General features: G+C 40.7%; 3 protein-coding genes across 5 annotated transcripts; 2 read left to right on the forward strand and 1 right to left on the reverse strand.

The window, feature by feature from the left end:
• Positions 1-651: 651 nt before the first annotated feature.
• Positions 652-3,879, forward strand: LOC108876365 (probable tRNA methyltransferase 9B). The gene is made up of 3 exons (XM_018665822.2): positions 652-928; positions 1,131-1,304; positions 1,712-3,879. Exons 1-3 carry the CDS (start codon positions 772-774, stop codon positions 2,686-2,688), a joined length of 1,308 nt encoding a protein of 435 aa, XP_018521338.1. The 5' UTR covers positions 652-771; the 3' UTR covers positions 2,689-3,879.
• A 128-nt stretch (positions 3,880-4,007) lies between these two features.
• Positions 4,008-6,759, reverse strand: LOC108876366 (uncharacterized protein SYNPCC7002_A1628). The gene is made up of 8 exons (XM_018665824.2): positions 6,526-6,759; positions 6,267-6,410; positions 5,728-5,887; positions 5,441-5,637; positions 5,202-5,352; positions 4,859-4,975; positions 4,635-4,777; positions 4,008-4,495 (listed from the first exon to the last, which is right to left on the reverse strand). Exons 1-8 carry the CDS (start codon positions 6,640-6,642, stop codon positions 4,472-4,474), a joined length of 1,053 nt encoding a protein of 350 aa, XP_018521340.1. The 5' UTR covers positions 6,643-6,759; the 3' UTR covers positions 4,008-4,471.
• A 1,253-nt stretch (positions 6,760-8,012) lies between these two features.
• LOC108876368 (uncharacterized) lies at positions 8,013-18,746 on the forward strand. 3 transcript variants are annotated; one of them, XM_018665825.2, is made up of 3 exons: positions 8,013-8,122; positions 15,994-16,075; positions 17,519-18,746. In XM_018665825.2, the coding sequence occupies exon 3, from the start codon at positions 17,640-17,642 to the stop codon at positions 18,639-18,641; it is 1,002 nt and encodes a 333-aa protein (XP_018521341.1). In that variant the 5' UTR covers positions 8,013-8,122; positions 15,994-16,075; positions 17,519-17,639; the 3' UTR covers positions 18,642-18,746. The 3 variants fall into 3 exon arrangements, with proteins under 3 accessions (XP_018521341.1, XP_018521345.1, XP_018521343.1); XM_018665829.2 differs by lacking the exon at positions 8,013-8,122 and having other exon boundaries at positions 15,765-16,075; positions 17,519-17,967; positions 18,238-18,746; XM_018665827.2 differs by lacking the exons at positions 8,013-8,122; positions 15,994-16,075 and adding an exon at positions 17,270-17,391.
• Positions 18,747-24,757: the final 6,011 nt, after the last annotated feature.

A 24,757-nucleotide genomic window follows, 5' to 3' on the forward strand; every position in this document is an offset into this window, starting at 1 on the left:
GGATCATTTTAGCTCAAAGTGATTCCTAAAGCATGAGCTGGTGATGAAGTCCCCCATAGCCTGTGACACTGAATGAAATATTATGATATATGAAACCCAGCAGCAGCCTGGTGTCCACCACCTGAGTGTTTCACATCTTTGTAAAAGCGACTTTGATTCAGACATGATTGATGTCGTTTGTTTTGCATCTTGTTGCCAAAATGAGTTATTGCTTCCGCATCACCGTAAAAACGATTCTAGATGGCTGCTGTGGAAATGGACCTGCTGTGTGCTCTGTAAGATGGGGACTTCCTCCTTGCTGTTACCTTGTTAGTTAATTTATGATCCCCATCCTATTTCTTTCACAATTAGAGATGATTGATTACAAATTCAACCCGATGCCTTGTATTAGTGCCATAGTGCTTAACATTAGTCTGTCCTCCTGGAGGACGACAGGGTGGATGTGAGAGAGGTTACCAATCATGACTGTGGCAGGTCCTTCTAGTACAAAGTGGAGGGTTTGGTGTTAAATTACCCCTGGTGCTTGACAGATGTTTGAGTGTGTCTGCTGATTAAGGTTTCCCGCTGACCTCGTTGGACCTTAACAAGCATGTAGAGAAGAGCACCTCAGCGCTGTTCCCCTCAGGGGGGTCGACATTGCTATTTTTGAGTTTCCTTAATTAAGTGGAGTAACTATTTGTGAGATTTATCGTTTTGGAAATAAGCAGGGAGACGTGTTTTCCCCGCAGGCATGATGGTGTGAGGCCGCTGCATGAGGCAGCCTGGACAAACATGATGGAGGAGGCTGCCAGCCAGCTCGAGCGAGACCATGTGCACAGTGTCTATGACAAGATTGCTCCATATTTCAATGACAGCCGCTATAAAGCCTGGCCAAAGGTACGACAGTTCCTACTGGACCTGGAGGCAGGAAGCATTGTCGCTGACATTGGTGAGTGTCACCTCCAGAAGTATTGTAATCTTGACTGTCACATGACACCAGATTATTCACACATGATTTGCGTTTCTGCCATTTTTTTTTTTTTTTTTTTGGAAACACAAGATGTAATTCTAAAACTTGCTTCCGTTCATCAGACCACTTACTATTCTTAATCCGTCTCTAGTGTTTTAAATGACTGCCTTGTCCTTGGCAGGTTGTGGCAATGGCAAGTATCTCCACATCAACAAGGAGGTGTTCAAGCTGGGGTGCGATGTTTGTCGCCCCCTGGTGGACTTTGCCTGGAGCCAAGGACACGAGGTTCAGATGTGTGACGGGCTGCATTTGCCTTACAGAGATGGCTGCTTCGACGCTGTGCTATCTATTGCAGGTAATACACACACACACACACACACACACACACACACAAACAGTTAAAGCGATGTTTGGATGTTGTTGATTCCTCTCACTCAGTAACAAATCACTGCCTTCAAATGCATGAAGCTCAACTGATGCAGCTGCCACTCACCTCAAATTAAATGAACTCATAATAATGACAAACCCCAGTTTACCTTGAGCTTGTGTTACTGAGCCTACACTGAAATAATTGATGTGTGTCCTCCAACAAGAGTGTAATTAGGACCAAAGATGACAGCAGACACCCACGCTATTAATTTATCTTGTGCGCCATACACAGTGTACATAATGTGTTTGTTGACTGCAAGTGCTGAATGTGACACAGCATCATGCCTACTCACCATCCCACTTAATTCTGACAAATTAATATTTTTGTCACAGTCATCCATCATTTGTCCACCAAAGAGCGTCGTATTCGAGCAATAAAGGAGATGGCTCGCACCCTGCGAGTGGGCGGACGCATCATGATCTATGTGTGGGCCATGGAGCAGAAACGTCGTAAATTTGAGAAACAGGACATTTTTGTTCCCTGGAACCCCAACCCTCAGTCGTCCTCCGGCTTCAGCAGGGAGCATGCCAAACCCAGAAGGAGGGCCACAGCGCAGAGTGTGAGCGAAGCCATAGACAACACTGACAAGCACAGGAAGGTTAGAAGCACATCCTCCGTTGCGGACGAAGAAGACCTGACCTGCACCACGCCGCAGCAGAGGACTCAGAGACTGTGGTTCTTCTCCAGGTCTCTGGATTCTGTGTTTGACTTTGGAAGTTTAGCCATCTCCCGGTCGTCCTCCAGAGACTTGAGCACTTTATCTTCACCCACAGGTGAAAATGAGGGGAACAAGGCGACCCACCGTGGGAGAGGACGAGGGCTCATCAAGCAGGTCTCCAGCTTCTTTTCCCCTCCGTCTGTTATCGGATCAGAGGAGGACGTCTTTGACTCGGTCACAGACCTGCACAAGGGACAAAACGGTTCTGGAGGCAGCAGCAGCAACAATAACAACAACACCCCTAACAGCAACGGCACAGAAAACCAGAGTGCCTCAGTATCTTTAACCCAGGAGTGTGGCTCTCTGGCCCTGCCAGATCTGGTGCCTTTCCAGAAAGAGCACCTGAAGCAGTCTGGAGACGAAAGTGATGGAGGGCCACCGGGAAAAGAGCTGCAGGAAAGCACACAGAGTCCTCAGGGGAGCGAGGGACAGGTGGAAGGCTCCTGCCTGAGGTACTATCACGTCTTCAGGGAAGGAGAGCTGGCAGAGCTGATAGAGAATTATGTCGAAGAGCTTCATGTCAAACAAACCTACTTTGATCACGCCAACTGGTGTGTGGTGGCAGAGAAGGTTCAGTTGTGGAAAATCTGATTTTAAAATACGTTTGATTTTACTTTGCATCAACTCTGCCTCAAGTTTTAGCACTGAATCACACATTTGATGATTATTAACTTCTTGTAACTGAAAAGTATGTAAAGGTACAGATGTAGCCATTGTTGAAGTTAACACTAAACACTAAAGTAAACCACTCCACTGATCCAAGGCTCTACATAACTGTTTGGAAATTGTTATTTTTAGTTTTAAGTTAAGTAGTCTGTGTGACAGACTGATCCATATCTAGCATTATATGTATGTTTTTGCACATAGGATGGCAGTGTTCAACAATGGCTACCACTGTATATTACACCATGTTTTTAAAGTATTTATTCAATTTCAATACATGGAACCAACAAGCAGTATCCAGATATCCAGTGTATGTTCCCTTTTAGTGTCAAGAATTTGTTTTAATCATCAAGCTCCAAGATTTTAACTCTTTTAAAAGATCATTCCTGCGAGGGAGATGTTAAGAAATTGGACTTTTATAATATCAGCAAAAGGGGAATTTGTGAGACTACAGTAGAATCTTCCATCTGCTCTTATATGTTTTAATGCATTGATTTCAGTGGAAAATTCTTGAGTTTATTCTTGTCTGCCTGTTTTACAATTGCACGTTCCTTAACTCTAAATTCAAGGAGCTAAACTTGCAGCAAGTATCTGTTATGTACTTTTTGGTGGGACTTTCTGTAAACTGCTCATGTGTAATTTATCATAAACACTATTAGAAAAGAGCTCAAATTCGTGCAGAATATCTTCCAAAACATTCGTGACATTTGCTTGTTGTGTTTTACTCTCCCAAGTGTTTCAAAGAACGTGTTGCCAGTATGTGCGTGTGTGCTTGATGTTGACATTTGTAATAGTTATGTATTGTCTTGTAACAAGCTGAATATACCACTAGTATGTTTCAGCAAATCAACTGCCTCATATACTGTGAATAAACATTGCACTGTACCACAAATATGTCGCTGCTTGATGTCAGTGGATGACAAATATAGATGAAACTTGAAACATACTGGCGAATCTATCCATTGTGCCAAGGATGGTGCATATCTTTATCAGTACAGTATGTGTGGACCAACTGTGTTTGTTCTTAAGTAACAGTGGTACCTTAATGTCTAATGTGACCTGATGTAAATGCTTTTAAGTTTGACTTTGTTTTTCCTTATTAAATATTTTGGTCATGAATGTTGTTGTGCTGCATTCGCTGACATTATATATTGTGACGCATGTAATAATTTGGTAACATGTGTGACAGCCATGCAGTGTATTGTTCAGTATATTTAAAGTCACAGAAATAATTGCTACTACAGAAGAAACTACACAGTATTTTGATGAGGTAAACAGCAAGTTCAACATCCTCTTAAGTCACTCTTCAGCCAGTGTACCACATACTGTACTAAAGAGTCACATTCCAAATTACAGTAACCTCGCTTGATATACTGAGGGGTTGACTTAGCACATACAGAATGTTGGTTTGCTGCAAATATCTTATGCCAGTATACCATTGTTCAAAAACAAGTGCAAGAGGTAGTTTCAAAATCTAGAATTACATAATTTGTGTAAAATATTATATAAAACTTTTAAGTCCATTGTCTCCATGATCCTTTTCAGAATTCTTGACAGAAATTAAATGCTGTTGCATGTTCAGCATATAAATATATAGTATAGAAGTAGTGGTTCACATTATATGTTTTTTCCCCCTAAAATGAATACTGGCCCCCGAAAGATCAGTATCAGTTTGGCTTTGAGGATCCTCTTGATTCAGGAGATGATGATTTTACATTCCACACTCCCTCCAAACCTGGAATAAAAACATGAATAATCACATTAATGACTTATATTCAATTTTTAAAAAAAGAGGTGACATTTGGTTTATGTAACTGTTTCTGTGTTGAAATGGGTTGTTTGGCAACACGTTTAAACACCTGCGTTTCCTTTACCTGAGCTGCTGCTCTGTGGACAATAGAGTGTCTGAGCGCCAGTTTGTCGATGTCTCTTGAATATCCTCCTCCAATGACAGCAGCGACAGGAACGCCTCTGCTCACCACAGTCTTCATCACATACAGATCTCTCTGATACAGCCCTGGGAGACACTTAACAGTCAACCAAAAAGTCTAGAAATGATTTATGGATAGAGATACTTGTGTGTACAGTTACCGCTCACCTTGGTCGGTCAGACGGAGCCTCCCGAGTTCATCCTCCCAATGAGGGTCGACACCTGCGTCATACAGGACCAGGTCTGGACGAAAAGTCTCAAGCAGCCAGGGAAGGTGGGCTTCCACTGTTGAGACACCATGAAATGTTAGTTCATTCATAGTAAAATTAAATACTGCTTAATACAGTAAAGTAGTTTTATGTGATCATCTCCTCTGAACCTAGCTAAAAGAAAACAGATAAATATCTATTATATAGATTTTAGTAATTGACAATAAGATAAAGTGACTTGACTGCAACACTATTTGGCTGTAAACATATCACATTTATACTTATGGCCTCTGTTGACATGCCTGTGGAGAGGTACTCCTTGTCTTCCAGCCCGTCCTCCACACTGATATCTAGGTCACTCTGTTGTTTACGGAGGGGGAAGTTTTTCCCACAATGCACTGAGAATGTAAACACACACGGCTCCTCTTTAAATATGAAAGCTGTGCCGTCACCCTGTTGGATGCAAAAGATGGATGTTTTAGTATTTACTAAAATGACAAAACCTTTAGGAAAAGTGTTATACTGGTACTTGAAACTCCACCTGATGCACATCTAGATCCACAATCAGAACCTTCCTCTTGGATGAAGAGCTGCCCATCAGGTATTTGGCTGCAACTGCTAAGTCATTGAGGAGACAAAACCCTGAACCATAACTTGGAAAAGCATGATGCGTTCCTCCTGCCGTACTGCAGGCCAGGCCCCTGTGCAGAGCTACTTCAGCAGCTAGAACGGTCCCACCTGTCAACAAGAGACAAGGTGAAACAACTCCTGTAAGCTCTCCAGGGCATGCAGCTGTCAAGCCACCTGTGACGCGGACCTCCTCCTCACCGGTTTCATATCGACAGCGTCTCACTATTCCCTCACTCCAGGAGAAACCTGTCCTTCTTTGCTCTTGCTCATTTGTCTTCCCACTTATGAAGTTGTTCAAGTATTCCTCAGTGTGCACACAGCTCAGTAACTCCTTAGAGGCGATTTCAGGGACCCACACCTACTGTGAAGAAAGAAATTCACATTAACAGGAAAATGTACAACTGCTACTGATAATATCAGTCAGTCTTGTGACCAACAATGATCTCTCAATATCAATTAATCTATTGCTGGTTTTCCTAATTGACCGCAAAATGACAGAATATTAAGAGCTGTCCAAAGTCAGTAAAAATAGAGCCTGAGTTAACATCTTCAAATGTTTTTATGTTTAATTTACAGAGACATAAAAACAGGGGGAAGCAGCGTAGTCACTGAGAAACTGTAGTCAATTAATGGACTAATCAAGAATATTGTCAATACCTTCTCACTTAATAATACTGACATATGATAATAACCATCACAACTGTATTTTATACTGAAATTTTAAATGAGTAACTCACCTGTTTCTCTGTAATGACTTGGTCTTTGATTAAAAAGTGGAAAACCCGCGGGAACTTGCCCATAGGAAACCTGTGGTTGGGTGGGAGGTCACACACGTAGTCGTTGTGATGAACTATGGGAAGACCGCTGGATTCATGCCTCACCTGCGAGGTGAACAGGTGTAACTGTAAGGTCAGTTTAAATGCACCGTGTTTGAAATGTTCGAGAGAAAAACAAAACAAACCATAAGTTTATTTTATTCCAACAATCATTTCTTACTATTTCGGCATGAAAACATCTGCAGGAGGTGAGAGCTGCACCGAGCGGCCGTCCGACTTTTATTCGAGGTCTGCGAGAAAATATTTGCTTTATGCAAGTCATTTCTCTGACAAACATTAATCCTAAATGACAGTCACTGACAGAAGACGGAGAAACGCGACTTTTTGCTCAGTTTACTGTTATGAAACGAGGCAGCACAGCGCTGAAGGTGTTCTGTTTATTGACGGATGTTAGAGTGCGACTGTGTTTCTCATCCATAATGCTGCCACCCTCTGGCGTGGAGTGGAAATAACACAGAGCTGGTGTCATGGTTGTTTACCACCATCTACTGACTTGGAATGAAAGCTGTTGATGCACAGCATGAGAGTCAAAGTTATTTTATCAGTTACATGTATTTCATGAACGAGTGAATCATTTAATACATAATAAGAAACAAAGAAATGATATTTTTGTGAATATTATAAGATACTGTAAGTAAGAAAAACTATCAACAGGCTATGAAAGTCTGTGATGTGGTATGTCTCAGAAAAGTGTGAAAAACATCTGGCAATCAAAAGTTATTTCAGAACCAAGAGAGGCCTTTTTTGCCTGTAAGGCCTGACAATGTCTGACTCACTGGATCATGACTTCATCACTATTCTCTTTTTATTCATAAAACACCAAAGCATTTGTCTGTCTCTTCTATTTCAAGAAAATTTCATTTAAACATAGGACACAATAAGCTTTCATTTTTTGAGCATATGCAAGTGATTCAACAATTGAAATAACAATACTACTAATAATGACAGATAGAGATTAGGATATGTGTATATGTACTGTGTGTGTTTATGTAAAATGTATGTACATATTTTTATATAATGTGTAAAATATATAGTAGATATAAATGGGCAAAACACATACGTTATTATTGGTATTAGTGGCCATTCGAAGCTCTTTGATGATGAGCTTTTTGTTTGTGGAAGGGGTCATGATGTTGCTGCGTCCAGCTTTATTCTGCATCTTTTTTTTTTCTGATGCCTCTGGTGTATCTTCTTTCTCATCCCGTGAGCTGCATCTGTTGAGGCAAGCAGCTCAGATTCTTGTTTGTCAGAGTCAGGATGGCAGAACACACTGTTTAAGATGCAGGCCCATCTAAACCAGAATACACATTCTTTTTATAATTCTTTCTGAGAGGAAAGCCGGGATGAGTGGAGACCTTTTTATATTTATAATTCATGAAGCTCTTTTCATTCTGATCTCTTTTTTCCCTCTTGATTCATCAGTGATGAGAGCTTCTTTTAGAATTTTCAACTTTCAACCTTTGACAAATTGCTCATCCTTTCTGGTGTAGAGTAGTTGTTTTTCCTCTCCATTCACCAGATTTTCACTCTGATGTTTGTTTGCACCCTGACCATCTTTATCCTCTCCGCCTCCGTCCTCCTCTGCAGCCGTCACTGTCAGCTCCCTCCCTGTGTGCTGTGGCTGAGGTGGTTAATCACACTGACAGAAGATCATCTCTGGTGTCACACTGAAATCATGTCAGACTCAGAGCCTGAGAGATTTACTGTCTTCACCCCCACATGTTACAGTTTAAAGTGACAAGTGACTCTGTGGAAGGGTAAGTGATGTGATGCAGATAATTTACCTAGTTCTCTTGTTTTCTCTTGTATATTTTGTTTGTTTATAGGTTTTTAACCACCACAGTTTTGTCATTTTGGTACAGCTCGTTGTTATAGCTTGAAAGACAGAGGTTTCCTTATTACTGTACTGAAATTGGTATTGTGTCTGGTTTTGCTTCTCCATCTGTGTCTGCTTTACATCGCTGGCAGGCAGCTCAAGGCACTGTCTGGCATACTGTCGGTTGTGGGGTTCTCCCATGAGTGTGTGTGTGTATGTGTGTGTGTGTGTGTGTGTGTGTGTGTGTGTGTGTGTGTGTGTTTATAGGGAGTCTGGTGGATGGGGATTAGTGCAGCCCCCACTGGGAGGGGCTAGTGTACTTACAGGCAGATAAGAAAAAAGACAATTGCCTTGGCCCCAGGTGCAGAGGAGAAATCTCCTCATAATAGAGAGAGGAGATTAGAGAGGTAAAATCAGTCACTGACTTGAGCCCTGTTAACAGGCATTTCAAACAGGGAGAGAGGAAGGAGGAGAGGGGGCTTTATTTTCAAATGAAAGGCCCCTGTACATTCTGGCAGAAAGACTGAATAAAGGTTATATTAATTCATTGATAGATTATAGATTTTCTGTTCTGCTTCGGTGTTGGTGTTTCTCTCTTTTGTCTTACATGAGGGACCATGGAGGTTATTTACAACAAATCACGTTTACTTTATATCACAGGTAATCATTTTGCAAACCATGCTTCAGTTTGTTTTTGTTTGTTTGAACTGGACTAAAAGACTAATCGATGATTGCTTCAGCTCTAGCGCAAACTTTCTGATAAGTTTACATGTAAACTGCATCAACATACAATGATAGAGTAAGAGATACGCATATGTGATGTTTATTAAGAAGAGTGCCAATAGATTTTCATACAGAAAAAAACAATGAAAACAGTGTCAACAGGACATCTAAAAATCTAAACAAAATAACAATGTAGTATGAGTTCAAAACCTGCAAACACAGTGGTGTAGTTTACTTAAATATTTAGTATTTGACAGTGAAGCAGAGGCCACAGCTGACAGTCAGCTGTGAGGGAGCAGGAGTCTGCTCCAGGGCAGCTGTTTTCTAGGCGCTGCAGCTCTGCATCTCATTCCTAGCAAAGACAAAAGAAGAAGCTGACAACTGCTCCTGCTTTGATCTGATTTTCTCTTCGCTCATCAGGCAAAATAAAAGCAGGCCGACTCGAGGCAGACCTCTAAATGCTTTTCCTTCCTGTCAGCACTGTGTTGTCATAAATTGCAGTTAAATTATTTCAGGGGTCACCAAGTTGTTTCCTTGCTTAGAAGGAAGCATTGAAGTTAATTCAACCAAAAAAAAGCCACATATAGTCTTGGCGTAAAGAACTAGTTGGATCATACATGTTGCACGTCATCGGTTCACACATGGATGGGATCAATGTTATTCTGCACGCAATGTGTGTTTAATCAAATGGATAACCCCATCATATCTGAATAGCCCTGTCATCTTGGCATGTATTTTCACGTTCTTGGGAAGCAAACATGTTTGCTGTCTGACCCCATAGGGGAGTGGGTGGGTGGCGTGATGTTTGGATCAGACACTGGATTCAAACATACCTGTCATTTACACAACTTCACAATCACAACATCTTGCCCACAAACCCCCCCCTGTCCTCACCCTCCACCTCACAGCTCAGAGCGGAAGGAATTCGCTGGTTGATTGCGAGCGCTGGCGGAGCGTGTTTCAGCAGGTGAGGGCAGGGGTTGTTGTTGGAGTGAATTAATTTGTAGCTGCTCTGTGTGTGTTTGTGTGTGTATGTGTGTGTGTTTGTGTAATAGTGACAGGCTGCTGCCTCATCCCTCCAAGGCAATCCCCCGGTCACATGAAAGGCCGAACTGATTCACCTCTCATCCATCCCTGACTTCTTATAATCACAGACCTGGTGCGGAGACAAGCTGTGAAATCATTGTGCAGTAGTATAATTTACCATCATTGTAGTTAATGTTTACATTGCCTGTTATCACTGAAAATGTTAACTCTTTAGCATCCCTCATTATTTGGCAATGCCCTAACAGCTGTTAACTAGGTTATGGCATCTTGGCTTGTGGCTGTTGTGGGTGGTAAACAGCGGGTGCTGCCCGCATGTGTTGTCAGAAAGTATCAATGTGTGAGCCAGTGAAATGCCAAGACTTCATGAGTCAGAGCAAAGCCTAAAATAAACAAACATTTGCCAAGCCCCAAAACATTTTTTTTTAGATCAGACGTTTCCTCACAATTTAACAAACTCTGGGGATGCTCTTGTGGTGTTTGATCCTCTGAGGTTTTAAGTTGAACATTTTTTCAGCTTTTCAGCCTAAGTTTTGAGAGAGTTCAGACACACTGTGCTGGTGCCCGATCTGAAAACCCTTTAGTTTTTGTTTGGAATGAAGGAATAACCCTACATTATCAAGATTTTAATATGCAAGACCATCTCCACAGTTACTAATTACCGATTTCACAAACAACTTCCATGACTTGCAAATAGAATATGGAGTATTGTTGAAGGTGGTGGTGTCTGGGGCTGTTTTATCAATTATAAAACTAGATTAACATCTGTTGGCTACAAAAAGTAATAGCTCTCATGGGGTGGGATTCTAATTAATTCAAGAAAATGTGTCCATAGGGGGGTGGTATTAAGATCCTGAATATGGAAACATTATTTAGATGATGATTCCAGAATTGTTTCATTTCCTGTTTTGTATGAAGCACTCCTCAGTACTGATGTAAATATAGATTAGGGGTAAATTGGGCTATTTTTGTTGGATACAGTTTTAATCTTCTATCAGATTAAACACAATAACATAAGATGACTTTGTCCTTGATAGTATTATGGTATTTATTTATTACTCAAGTTAGACTTTCCCAAGGAAAAATTTTTACATTCTTACTCTTACATGCACACATCAAAGGTTTTGCTGACTGTGAACGACTGTTTTATGAGATAACCATCGTACTTAACCACTGTTTTGCCACTTGGCCATGGGGAAATCTACATCTTCAAATGCTGAAAGCAGCAGTTTGTTTGTGACAAAAACTAATTATTGAATTTACACCTTACCAACCTCTGACACAATCTGAAAAGTTTGCTCATAGAGGCCATCATCTTTGCACACACACAACAACTCTGTAATGATATGATCAGCTCCTCAGACAGAAGACAAAGTGAGACTGCAGAGAGAAGTGATAATACAGAACATCTGCCCATGGTCTGTGGTATGCTGGGAATCTGTAGGGGAGTCGAAAAGCAGCAGAGATATTGAGTCAGACTGTGGTATTGCTGGAATGTTTTCTAATGATGTTTACGCTTTGTATTGTACTCGCCTGTTTTCCGCAGCTGGGTACTGTTCATGTTACATAAGATTGCTGCATGCAACAGCATAAAAACAACTGAAAAAGATTCTTATGTTCTGACTCATACAGCATGATGTGAATGTTATCGGAGTTACAGGAGTAGATAAAATGTAATAGTTTTGCATTCTGTCAGTCTTTGCTGTCTTAAAAAACTCACTCTTGTTCTGTGCAGCAATAACATGTTACATTGCTGGCAGGCAAACCTGCGACCATACAGCCACATGTTTCAGCAGCACAGCTGGCTCCATTCTCTTCCCCTCACTTCAGTCTCACTATGCCATGCGAAGACCACAGGCACTTCAGAGCGTCTGCCCCGTCTTGACAGCCATGTTGATACCGCTGATAAGGTGAAGAGGAAGAGAGAGGAGACAGAAAATGAAATGACAGCGCAGAATGTGTTTTTCCTCATACACTGTAAAACATTCTCACAAATGATAAACCATTCAGAGGATGGATGGCAGTAACTGTTTTCAATCAAATCACTGTGATTTTTACCAGTGAGACAATTAATCTCTTGTAAAATAACTTTTTGCCCATATTTGATTTTATTTTTTTAAAGAAAAAAAAATTTGTATTGATGTGATGCATTACTGATGTAGTAAACACACACCACTGATGACTTTATGCTCAACACATCCATATGTCCTTCATATGGATGTGTTGAAAATAACTGTTTTTTAATTAAATGTTGAAAATAACTGTAAGCTAAACAACTACCACAAAGACTGATATTTCACTCTCATAAAGCTTTTAGTTACGTAAATGCCAGATTTAAAAATGAATGGTCAAAATAATTTCTTTTATATTACTTCCATAAGGTAAGTGTTACTCAAGAATAGTTTACTGAAACTGAATGTAATGCAGTTAGATTAGAAAGTAAAAGATGCACCATTCAAATATCCATTAACAAAAAAGGTATTTATGACAAGTTTCATATTTAGTAAATATAACTCAGTCTAATTACTGTATTGATTTACAGCACTAAGGTGTTTTGATGAATATTTTTGCAGTGTATCAGATAGCTGTGTGTACTCAAGAGCTGCTCTTGAGGGCTGAAATGTCTTGCACAAGCTTGTGTCAGTATATCACATGTGTCAAACTGTCATATTTTGCTAAGGCTAAAGCAATAACAGACCAGAGCAGGATCCAGAATAGAAACAAATGTTATTTAATGGACTAAGATGTTATTCTACACAGTGGAGCTTATATTCTAGCCTTTTTGAGATTAATAGTTCAATGAATAAGTATTTTGTACCCTCCGGTGTTGCAATTCTTAAGTGAATGGGTCATGAACTCTGTCACTGTCAATCTCTTACACTCTTCCAGCTGAGGTGAATGGTGTACTGACTGGAAAATTATCATTGTTATCTCACTGTAAATCAGCCAAAAGCAAACAGTAATATCCTTCTTTCTTGACGGGTTGGCACTGAGCATCTCTGCCAGCTGAGGATCTGCATCTGGGCCTTGGTATGCCTGCCATCTCTGGCAGTTTGCTTTGGCAGCCTGTCCATGTCCTTGGGTCCTGTCTTGACATAGTTGTCATAGCGGTGATCTGCAGCAGGAAGCCTTGTCTTGTTTCCATTTAATTTGACACGGTTCTTTATATGACTACAGTTATAAAAGTTTCATTTAGCATCGGTGCTCTGGGGATGGAATTTTTCATTTCAACTGCTAGAATGGAGCTGAAAAGGACTGCTGCTTATTCAATCTAAATTTTACTTTACTGTCTAGTACTTTGCTTTATAACTACATACCTGCAAAGCTTAGGACATTCCCATCAGTGTCAGCTGTACTAACCCTAACTTGCTAAAGTAAGATGGTGAACATGGTAAACATCACATCTAAACATCAGTGCCAGTTGCTTTTTGTCATTGTTGTGAGCATGTTAGCATGCTGACATTAGCATTTAGCTCAGAGCACTACTGTGCCTTACACTAATGTATAGACTCACAGAGCCAATGGCATGGCTACATAGTCTTTGTCTTCTTAATCAAACAAATCCTTAAAAAGATATCAACTGACTCTTGATATAAGAAAAGTGTGAAGTGTGAAACTGGCATAATCTGCCAACAAAAAATAGTGATGACTACTTGGGGCTCGGCCAGTGTAAAGTAACTAAATATACAAAGATCTTGCTCTCTTTTATTTTCTCCCTCTGGCTCCAGGTGCTGATTCTACCTTCTATCCCCTGCGGAAGCAAAGCCAGTGTTTTTCTTGCAGTGACACAAACAAGGCTGTTTTTTTTTTTTTTTCTTCTCATCAGGGCCATTGGCAGACAGGTTGTGCCAGGTTAGCCTGTGAGAACATCCAGCTGTGTTTGAGCCAGGCTGTTCTCACTCCCACTGGCCTTGGACTTTTCACCTCTACAGCTTAGACAGGCCAGACAGAGAAAAGGCTGCTATTCATTATGTGCAGCCAATTATTCAAGTTGGTGTTTCCCAAATGTTTGTCACTGTAAGAGCCGACACAGGGGGCGGACACATTGTTTCTTGCTACCTCTATATCTCTTGTCCACTCTTTATGTTTCCCTTTCACCATTTATCCTCATTTTTCGCTCATTCACACACACATGCACACTTTTGTTTCCTCTCAGACAGAGTAAATAAGACCACAACACTTTGCTGCCACTTGCTCCATAGTCACACTTGGTCTTTATCAGTATGAATGCAACGGGCACAAGGAAATTATTTTAAGAGGACAACTTTTGGCTTTAACTTTTTAATAAATAAGCTGATTTGAAGGAGTTTAGTTGTCAGGGACAGTTTGGATCATGTTGTAGCCTACTACTTTACTTTTATGATACTATTTCTGTAACATTTCCATGTAGCCATTCACATAATAGGGGCGATGTAAACACAGATACCCAACAAGGACATCAGGAATGTCACTCACTCTGACCAAAGATTGGGAAACATTGAAAGTTTGCTCACATACCTTATCTCACCGGTCAAACAATGGATTTATTGCTGTTGCAAGGCTGCTGTGCATGTATTTTTGAGTATTCCCAATATACAGTGCATCAGAATATTTCAGATTCTTTCTTTCATGTCTTGCATCTAAAGTTTTGTTAGCAAAATAGCATTATTTCTGTGTGTTGTTAATATCCAAGGACAGAAGTCAGTATAGTACAGAGGGGTAAGGCCTAATTGATTGGGATCTCTGTTTAGTTTTCACAGCACAGAGGCTAAAAATAACTGTAAAAATTAATAATTGTAAAAAAATAAAAAATAAAATAACAATAAAAAAATCTTCCTCCTGGCCAGGGGTAAAACTCTGAGTCCAAGGGTTGATTTGTGGCTGTGGCTTCACCATCTCACTCCTGGTGAGGAGACTGAATGAACAAGTGAATAAACAACTGAATGAATGAATGAATCTCCCCATGATATAAAGGCATGGACAATTTCCACAGTGTGAACTCAAAATAATCCTTCTGCAACACTCCTGTCCTATCAGGGAGCCTAGGAGCAGCATAAACAGCCAGTCCAAAGCCAATGATCAAGCAAATGCTCCAACATGCCCCTTTTATGTTTACTCTCCATGCTCATCTCTCACTTTCACTTGTTTTCACCCATAGTCCCTATATGTGGTGTGCTTGGCTCTTCCTACACACATTCTTTACTCAAACTGAATCACAAGCAGACTATTGTTTTCTGAGGAGTGCCTTGGCTCAAATTTGATTTTGCTGTTGTTTATCATTCAGATCAAATGGCAAGTGCTTGTAGCTTCTGTTCTGTGTTCATGTCATAAATACATATTATATCTTCAACCATTTGGTCATTTGGACTATTCCCTGGTTCTCCAAGTAGACCACTGAATTGATATTGAGCCTTTGTCCTCATGTACCGTTCAGCATGTTGTTAGCTCATGATTTATAATGTGACCCCTACACCTATATATGGTGGCAAATAAAAACTTAAAGAAAAACATGCTTTTGGTTTCAGTTCAGCATCAAATAATCTCACAAAGATATCGTCTTAATCTATGTGTAATATGCTTCAGTAAGTCATAATGCTTCAAAGTTTTTTCCCTCTTTTGGGACTTAAAAGCATTCCTCAGCCCAGTGTTTTGGAGCAATAGGTCATGGCTGCGCTTCATCTCGCTCCTGCACAGCTCGGGCCTGGTGAAGTCAGCCATTCCTCACAGCCTGTTTGCGAGGGCTGAAAACCCCCATTTCACCTTGTTCTTTTACAGTGCCAACCACTGCTGCTCCTTCCACCACCCACCCCACTCTCCCCCTTCTCTCCCCCCACCGTCTCTTTTCTCCTCCCCTTTCCATCTCCCAACAAGTACACATTCTGCCCGCTCTTACGCATATTCTGAATGGTTTAGTCACTGCTAGCTGAACACTCCTACAGGCCCCCAGGGAAACACACGAGGAGGGGGCGATAGTTGTGATGACAAGCTTGCTGTTTAGCAGAGTAGGCCTATGGGGACATAAGTGTGGCTCTGTGAGGGGCTGTCTAACCCTCTGTGTTCTTACAGGGACCAGCCTCACTGCCACTGTTTTGCCATGATCTCAGTCACACTGTTTGGTCAACACAGACAACTCTTTCCCATTCAGCAGGTGAGTCTTTTTGTTTTCTGTTTTCCTTTGAATCTGACTCACAGATATGGAGAAATAACTCTCAGTTTCTCTCTTTGTTAATCCTCCTTTGGTGTGAGAGGACTTGTTCAGGACTTTTCTGTGAAATTCTCTGGTGCAAGATGCTTTTTTTCACTCTTAAATAAGTTGTCGTCTTGCCTTGCCAGTTCATTTTCACTCTGTGACTTCTTCCCTCCATTTAAATCTGCTCTGCATTCATCTGTGAATAATGAGACCTGCTTTGCATAGTGTTTTTTCTAACAGAGGGGTTTTCTTGGAAAGAACCCTAATCTCCTGTACACTCTCTTCACATTCACCATGTAAGGACAGGTTCTACAGGAGGCTCTATACAGCATTAATTTACTTATTATGTAATCTTGCTGTATGGAATTGCGGATACATGCATACACATGCAACTCTCCATCACTGCGCCAGGTTCATACCCTCAGAGTTAGATTTTGTCCTTGTCTGAGGTTACTTTATCTGCTTGTGTCCTAAAAGCAAAAGAGTGAGTTTGTGAATATGTGTGTTTGTGTGGGTGTGGGTGTGTGTCAAGTGTCTCAAGGCCATGGTAAAGGCTCTGCCAAGTGTAGGCTTCTCCTAGAAACAGCAGAGAACCATGTGTGCATAATAACAAAAAAATATTTTTTATAGCTGTGTTGTGTATTTTTATGAAGTATAAGTATAAATTACTGACCATTTCCCAGAAAAGTCTCTGATCCTCTATCTGTACAATCAGGTGTTTTGCTGTTAAAACATTAGGGGAAACACATGTTGGTAGCACTCAGCAGGTTATCCTTATTTTGGAAGTGTCCTGGTTCAGTAGCAATGTTATCCCATCTGAAAATGTCTCCCGCAGGAAAGTCTTTGTTGTTGAACAAGAAGAAAGTCATCTGTTGGCACAATAATGCCATTGTTTTTTTTGTTCGCGTGTACTTCGGATGTCTCAAACCTGTCCGAGATGTGTTTTAAAGAAAGGCTTAATGAAGGGGTGAGTGGGATGTTAACCACAGCCGACCAGGGACATCCTATGGCCTGATGAATGGTGTGGTGTGTAGTAAATCACCTACTGGGGAAGAGCAGTCGGATTCCTCTGTGCAGTGATGTCACCATGATCGTGTGTGAAACAGATCCAGACTTGAACAGCCCAGCCTGAGCCAGATGTTGAATTTCACAGCAAACTCTTGGCTAGATGGCACGTATGCGGAGCTGTTCTGAGCTGGATATAGAAGTTTTAAATGAAATTCTGGTAACATACTGACCAGGGTTACAGAAACATCCGGGAAACACTCTGAGAAGTATGTATACTCTTTCTTGCTGTGCGTTTACTGTGGTTATTATGGACGTAATCTCTCTCTCTCATCTCTCTGTGCTTGTCAGATGTGTTACATGCCATTCACATAGTTTCATTTCTGTTTGTTTCAGGTTATCTGCTGTATGGTTTGACTGAGCTGCTTGGATTTAAAATATGGCCATCCGATACATCAAGCACAAATACCTGTGGATTTATGTTTTGAATTATGAGAAACTGTAGAATAAAGCAAAAATGGAGATTCCACCTGTGGTGAATTTGGATGGACATCTCTTTCAAACAGTTTTAGGATCACACAAATTTTCAACACAGGAGCCATCATCAGAAAACGGCTCCCCAGACCACAGAGGGGATGGTTGTCTCCCTGAAGCCCAAAGCTGCTCACTGTTGGATCCAGATCAAGACAAAACTAAGCTGAAGAATAGTTTTATCTGTGGTGGTCATAACAACATTGAAATTCACAAGACTGTCTGCTCAGAGGAGCCTGGACAAGTGCCAGTCATTCCTGGGGGAGAACCTCTGGACCTGTGTCCGCTGGCCTCAGCTCATTTTCATGAAGCAGGTATTGTGTTCACATCACCTAGTTCAAATGATAACTGCTGCAGTGACTTTCCATTTCCTGCTCCTGTCAGAGAAGGCCAGTCAGACCAGGTGGTTCTTAATTATGTTGGGCAGACAGTAAACACGAACCATGGATGTGTAAACATAGACTTCCAGAGTTCAGAGCCAATCTCAAATGGTCAGGTCAGTAGACATTCAGAGGACCCGTGCTCCATCCTCAATCTAGACTCCACTCCTCGACTCACTGTGCCCTCACCTGTCCCTGATCCAGGCCACAGAGTCCTGGATCTCCCACGCATTGTGAAGCACAAACCGAGCTCCATCACCTTTTCTGACAGCACTTGTAGCACCGGAGCGGACAGCCATGCTTTCGCCAACGAGAGTTCCGATGATGAAGAGTCTTCACCAGAGGAGGAGGAGGAGGAGGAGGAGGATGAGGATGGTCATGATGATGGCGATGATGATGATGATGACGACGATGACGACAATGATGTGTTCCCAGAGCTGCCTCAGAGTAGAGAGGCCCTGGTCAATCGCAGACATAGGAGCAATGGCAAAGACAAACAGAAGAGGAGAGCAGCCATAAGTGCCCAAGCAGAAACTGATCACACAGCCAGCAACAATGGTTATGAAGCAGAGGGGGAAACCAGCAGTAAGGAGGTAGGCTGTTCTTGATGTAAAGATGTTACCACACCTTTTTATTATTAACTAAAAAGAAATTAGACAAGAAATTTGGGGGCACAGGTATAAAAGGCAAGGGAAGTATATGTGGCCAGCAGAAAAACAGAACAGAACAACATTTTAAAACCACTCACAAAAAGACATATAACATATCTTATAATGTTAACATAACATTTAACATGAATGCAATATATCATGTGAAGTATCTGAATACTAATTTTAATACATGAAAAATCCCATTTCCAATTTTAATCCTTGACAAAAAGCACAAATGGGATTGAAGTTTTTGCATCTGATGTTATATAATATATCTCGTAAACGTGTCTCCATCATGTCAGAAAACCACATGTATATATGTGAATTTACCACATGTGGAACAGTGTTCTGCATGAATAAATTCCAATGGGCTCTTTACAAAAGAGAAACTAAAACATTTTAGAAAATTTAAATAAAAGGAGGGAAAGAATTCAGTTACAGTGCAGTTACATTAAAGGAATAAGAGAGCTTCAATTAATCAGTCAAAGGTACTTAACATGCTGCATGTATTCTATATAAATACAGAAAGCTTTTCACATCCTTAGAAAATGGCTTGTGACATTATTTAAGTTCAGTATCAGGAAGAAACAAAATTGTAGGAGTCCATATCTGCCCACTTCCTGCAGCTGACATCATTACACTGTGAGATAATGCATAGCTGATATAAGTGTGTGGGAGTACACTGACTTCACATTTGTACTGGTGAAACACAGATCCAGAAGGAATGCAAACAGCTTCTGCTTTCTCTCTACTCCCTCAGCAGGCAGCAGTGTTTTGACAGAGCCCATTGCAGGCCATATGAGTGCTGAACTTAGCCTTCCATTATTGAACAGCTACCTTCTCCTCAACAAGTCAAGGCACATTTGAATCTCCTTTGTCACACAACCTCTACCCTGACCTTGGCTGTAACCATCCAGTAACGCCTCATCCCTGTTTTCTATTGCCCATTTAAAGTCTCCTATGGACATTCATGAATATGTTCAAATCCGTTAGACATGTTTTCCGTTACAGCCGGGGGAACATATCCAATTGCACATAACTGTCACGCTTTTCTAAACAGTCTCCAGATAATAGGGTCCATGTAAACAGGGTAGAGTAAATGGCCGGTGGAGATTTGCCTCTCTGTCTGTTGGTCCGGTGAGATGTTGAGGTAATGCCAGCTTTATGTGCAGAATGATATGCTCTGAATGGGTTGTTTTGGAGAAGAGTGGAAGAATGCAGGGAATCCAGGGAGCCTGTTGTAAATATTATCAAAAGGACAGTAGGTCAGTGCTTCTCATGGTGTCACGCCACAAGCTCTGTTATCACACGGCGGACTTCAATGTGGGCATCGCTCTAAGACAGTCTTAAATTTCAGGCAACAGTCTGTTCATTTTGTTGAAGTCTGTTGATTTCATAGCACAACATGCAGAAAACAAGCTCTTTTTCTCAACCTGACATCACTTCACTTTGCTTGTTTTCATTTTGTATTTTGTATTTACAAATGCATTTCAGGTTTAAATCACATTTGTCAGTTACAGTATATGATCAGGTGTTACCTCTACATGTATGCTAGATAGATTATTATATATAAAATCCCTAAAACTTTGCATTGTGAAAACTTAAAAAGAGCAAGTGTACAAATACTCATCATAAGTTATTTTAATTAGAAATTCGAAAATGAAGATATAAGGTAACAAAAGTATGCTGGTCAGACTGAAGAATTAGATGTTTTTTTGTTTTTTTAATGACCACATGAATGCTCCAGCTGAAGATTCAGTTTAGTTTTAAATACTGAAATATGCACAGAGAATTCATGGAATAGTAAATGGATGTAGTTATCAACATTAACCATATGAGGGCACTCTATGCATAGTGTTTCCACACTGTGTCATCTCCAGACTCCCCCCAGCTTGCATCATTTAGCTCAGCTGTGACTAAATGCCCCTAAAAATAAACATTTCTTCACCTATCTCTCCCACTCTTCAGATATGGCTGTGGCTACGTTCAGTTAGTGTTTTGCATCGCAGGATATTAAGAGTGTAATTTATTCCTCCATGTAACCAGGTAGCCGTTGCCCTTTCGCATGACCGGCTGCTACATTTGGATACCTCCATGGTGATCTCTGGCACTCTCTGTGGGTGGCGCAGACTAGGCACCGAGCCCAGAGCTCACACACTTAACTCCTCATTTCCATGTCAAAGCCGCTGTGTAGGGGTTCACAATGTGGCCAATTTGTGCTGATAAAGTTATAGTCAGCTCACATTTTGTTGTCCCTGGAAGATAACATTAATGCATTTATCTAAAGGATTGACTCATACCAGCCCAGTTGCCATGGTATGAGGGCTTTACACAATTGCCGGGGCCGGATCGAGGGGAAAGGCATGAAGAGATGAATCAAGGGTAGTGTCTCACTTGAGCGTCAAGCCTTCTCTGGAATTTGTCTCATTCTAAGTAGAAGTGCCCACATTCCTAAACAGCACCTTGTGGGGATGTTACTGAAAAGAGACAGTGTGAATGTGTTCCAGATTTGGTTTGAGCATTGGCAAGAATGGGGCATCTGTTTCTAACATTTGTGTTTGTCTGACTCCTGGGGTCAATTAGCCCTGCTCACAAGATCTCCAGCCTCTTTCATTTCCCTCTCTTATACATTTTCAGTCATTATGCTTAGAATATCAAAAAAAAATCTCTAGAGATTAACATCCTTTCACACGCATACACACACCTAGATACTCTGAAGCTAGAAGTCTTCAGATCTTCAGATGAATACATTTTCCTCCTAAACTCACTTTGTAACAGTCTGGTCAGTCACTGTCTTAACTCCAGTTGAAGGAATGTACACCCACTGGGGTGCAGACATGAGGATTTATTCAGAACTCATGTGAAAAACACGTAATATGCACACACTTCTTTTGTCTTTTAACTTGGTCTTATACTCATTTCACCAAAGGTTTTGACTACACAGTCAATGTCAGGATGATGAATGGTGATGATGAAGAGGAACTACAGTCACTTCCTTCACATGTCCCTGCTCAGTGTTACAGTGTAACCGCATAACCTTCCATATCACCATCCTTCTGCCCTTTTCAATGACACGAGCAATGCCTGCAGAGTGACACTGAGCCAAACATTTATTTAGATGGACAGATATGGTTAACCATCCCACTATATAAGCTTATCATAGCAATACTGCAAGCTAAAAATACTAATCACAGGGCACACAATCAATTGTTTGTGTGATTCACAGTTGCATGTGGCTATTTCTCATCAAGATTAATCACGATTCATTAAATCACATATTTAAATAACACAAATCATTTGTATGTTCACTCACTCATCTCAACTTTGTCTCTGATTTGCATGAATATAAATATACTATCTTGTCCTTAACCTTTTGATGACACTCTCTTGGATAGCTCTCTGGAGAATGCCAAGAAAAGATTGAAATAGAAACTACAAAAGTAGGAGGACTTTCTTGGAAACTGTGTTCATTTCTCTGACCTAAAATTGTACTGTAAAGCTTACACAGAGAGGAAAGTTTGAGCAAAGGTTCATCTACCTACATCTTGTCTCAGTTATTAAAGGTGTAGTTGTAGGGTGCTCTACTCCTTAGCCTTACTTCTACTTCTCTATATCTGTCTTACTATCACTGTTCTATGACAAATTCCTTGTATGTGCAAACTTACTTGGCAATAAAGTCTGATTCTGATGCACTAATATAGTTTGCGATACCTGGTATCTTATGTGTTGACATCAGCCCATGCAAAGTACAAAAGTATGTGAGGGCCTTTTCATATGTTTGGCAGACACAGAGGATTGAGCTGTCTAAACATACTGATCCAGTGTCAAACTTTTTACATTCCCTGGACATTGCCATGCTTGGAAGGCAGACAGAGCAGGGAAGGCGAGCTTTATTTTTTCCTCTCGGTGACCCCAGGTGACCCCTCAGGCCTCAGAGGTCAGCAGGGGATTGTCCAGATTTAGGTCATTCCTCAGGGATTGAGGGGAAAAAGCCACTTTCTCCCAGCGCCAGTCAGCTGACCCTGGGTGGTCAGCAGGCTGAGTGCATCGTCTGGTGTCTAGGCCCTTAATTCCTCACAATTCAGAGAGAATGCAACATAATATAAGTTTGTCAATCCCTTAATTTGTAATATAATTCAAATGTTCTGCTTCATGGAGAATAGGTTGTAGCCTGTGGGAAGCTGTTTATTATGATAACTGTAGAAGGACATATTCTGACATATGCCCATTTATGACATTTATAGAGATGTATGTACCAAACTCATAAGACTGGGACCTCTTTCTTTTTAACAGTTACTGGCAGAAAACAGTCTATGGATTGCAAGGTAATTACAAACACGATCAAATTAGGTCGCAAGGATGGCCTGTCCTCATTTGGACTCCACTTTGTCTCTTCTAACTTAGTATATTTTTTGTGAAACCACAGTGAATCAATGAAAATACTAAACCCAGTGTCATATTTGCCTCCAAAAAGTTCATCAAAGCCCTTCTCACAGGGACCACGCCCTGTCCAAAACACTGTGGGGGTTTTCCATCAGAATATTTATTGACGAGTCCCTTCAATGAAATGATTGTGCATTTAGAGGATAATGTTATAAATGGAAAAAAAATACTTGATTCAGATGTGAGCAGCAGATATAATTTTTTATTTTCAATTCCAGGAAATGAATGAATTATTTTGTTGTCTTCGGTTTATTTTGTCACGCCTGGAATTTTAACTATGTGGGTCATTATTATAGTCAACATTAAAAGATGACCGACTGTAGAAACACATAAACATAACTGTCTGTCTGCAGGAGACATTTTGAAGCCTGGAGTTGGGTTGTTATCTCTGTCAGTTGTTTTCAACCAAACATAAAAAAAAGAGGAAGAAGCCTTGATGGAACTCAGAAGGATGATCAAGCAGTAGCTTCTATAAGTGGTTGGGGATTTTTCCATTTCACTTCATTACAATCATGAGTTTTCTTGGATACAGTGCCTAAATAGTCTTGGCAAATACAACTCAGAAAGAACATTTAAATTAAGTTGACGGCTCTATAATGTCACTTCAGTTTATTAAATGTTAAGATTGTTTACTTCACTGAATGGTAGTTGTTGACTGATTAGGGTTAAGGAAGAGAATCAGAAATATTATAGATTTTGCCATCTTCCGGATTTCTCTATTGTCCTTTATTATTGGCATACAACCTTAACAGACTGAAGCAGCCATATTCCAGCAGGAGCTTTTAGGAAATATGACATTATTACTATGTCAAAATCTTTGGGTTGATCCATAAGAGAAATCCAACAGAAAATTCACTCCTTAATAGTTCTGGAATTTCATTCTGGGATTCTTGACTAGGATCCATGATGTAGCATGTGACCCTCTGCAGACCTAGGCAAGAAACACACACACACACACACATAGTGACATCTCTCCTCTGCTCAGACTGCAGAACAACTATGTTAATGTATCTAGGTGTATCCTGCTGATTTATGAGGCTGGGCTTCCAGATCTTCAGACACAGCTCCTGTCTGTTTGAGGATGGTCTATTTATATACACTATATGTCTGGGGAGCAGTGAAAGCCAGTGCAGGGAATCCCATCATCTCCCATCTGTATGGCACACATGTCTGGAGCCCTCCTCCTTTGCTCTTTCACCCTGAGAAGTGGCTGAGGAGATCACATTTCCATGTGTGGCTGCAGCACAGTTCACTGCTGTAGCATCTGCAATTTACAAGATACTTTTTTGGCTTTGCCTGTAACTCTTTTTTGAGTTAAGGAGAGTGTGGTAAATTGACAGATGCTCTCACCTTACCTAAAAGCTCTCATGTGTCAAATAAACCTGACAGTGATGGCAACCGATTACTAAACAAACTAACGAACCTGCTTTTACCCCTAATTTCATTAACTTTTACTGCAGGTTTGAAAGTAATTTAAAAATGTATTTTTTTCATTTTGATGAAGTTTAGCTGAAGCATGCAATTGAGATTATGCCTGAAAAGTCATATCTGTATTACTGTGAGGGTGTGTAGCCTATATGAGAATGTGTGTATGTGTGTGTGCATAAACTATGTAGATACTTGATGTGAAG

Source organism: Lates calcarifer, unplaced genomic scaffold (assembly GCF_001640805.2).
Source record: "Lates calcarifer isolate ASB-BC8 unplaced genomic scaffold, TLL_Latcal_v3 _unitig_574_quiver_1779, whole genome shotgun sequence".
In the NCBI taxonomy this organism is placed as follows: domain Eukaryota; kingdom Metazoa; phylum Chordata; class Actinopteri; family Centropomidae; genus Lates; species Lates calcarifer.

Bases quoted from the DNA above. Each gene is read 5' to 3' on its own strand.
- LOC108876365 (XM_018665822.2), top strand. From the start codon at position 772: ATGATGGAGGAGGCTGCCAGCCAGCTCGAGCGAGACCATGTGCACAGT. The intron at 929-1,130 runs GTGAGTGTCACC...TGTCCTTGGCAG, and splicing joins AAGCATTGTCGCTGACATTG to GTTGTGGCAATGGCAAGTAT. The intron at 1,305-1,711 runs GTAATACACACA...TTTTTGTCACAG, and splicing joins CGCTGTGCTATCTATTGCAG to TCATCCATCATTTGTCCACC.
- LOC108876366 (XM_018665824.2), bottom strand. From the start codon at position 6,642: ATGTTTGTCAGAGAAATGACTTGCATAAAGCAAATATTTTCTCGCAGA. The intron at 6,411-6,525 runs GTAAGAAATGAT...TTCACCTCGCAG, and splicing joins GATGTTTTCATGCCGAAATA to GTGAGGCATGAATCCAGCGG. The intron at 4,496-4,634 runs GTAAAGGAAACG...TTTTTATTCCAG, and splicing joins TCCACAGAGCAGCAGCTCAG to GTTTGGAGGGAGTGTGGAAT.
- LOC108876368 (XM_018665825.2), top strand. From the start codon at position 17,640: ATGGAGATTCCACCTGTGGTGAATTTGGATGGACATCTCTTTCAAACA.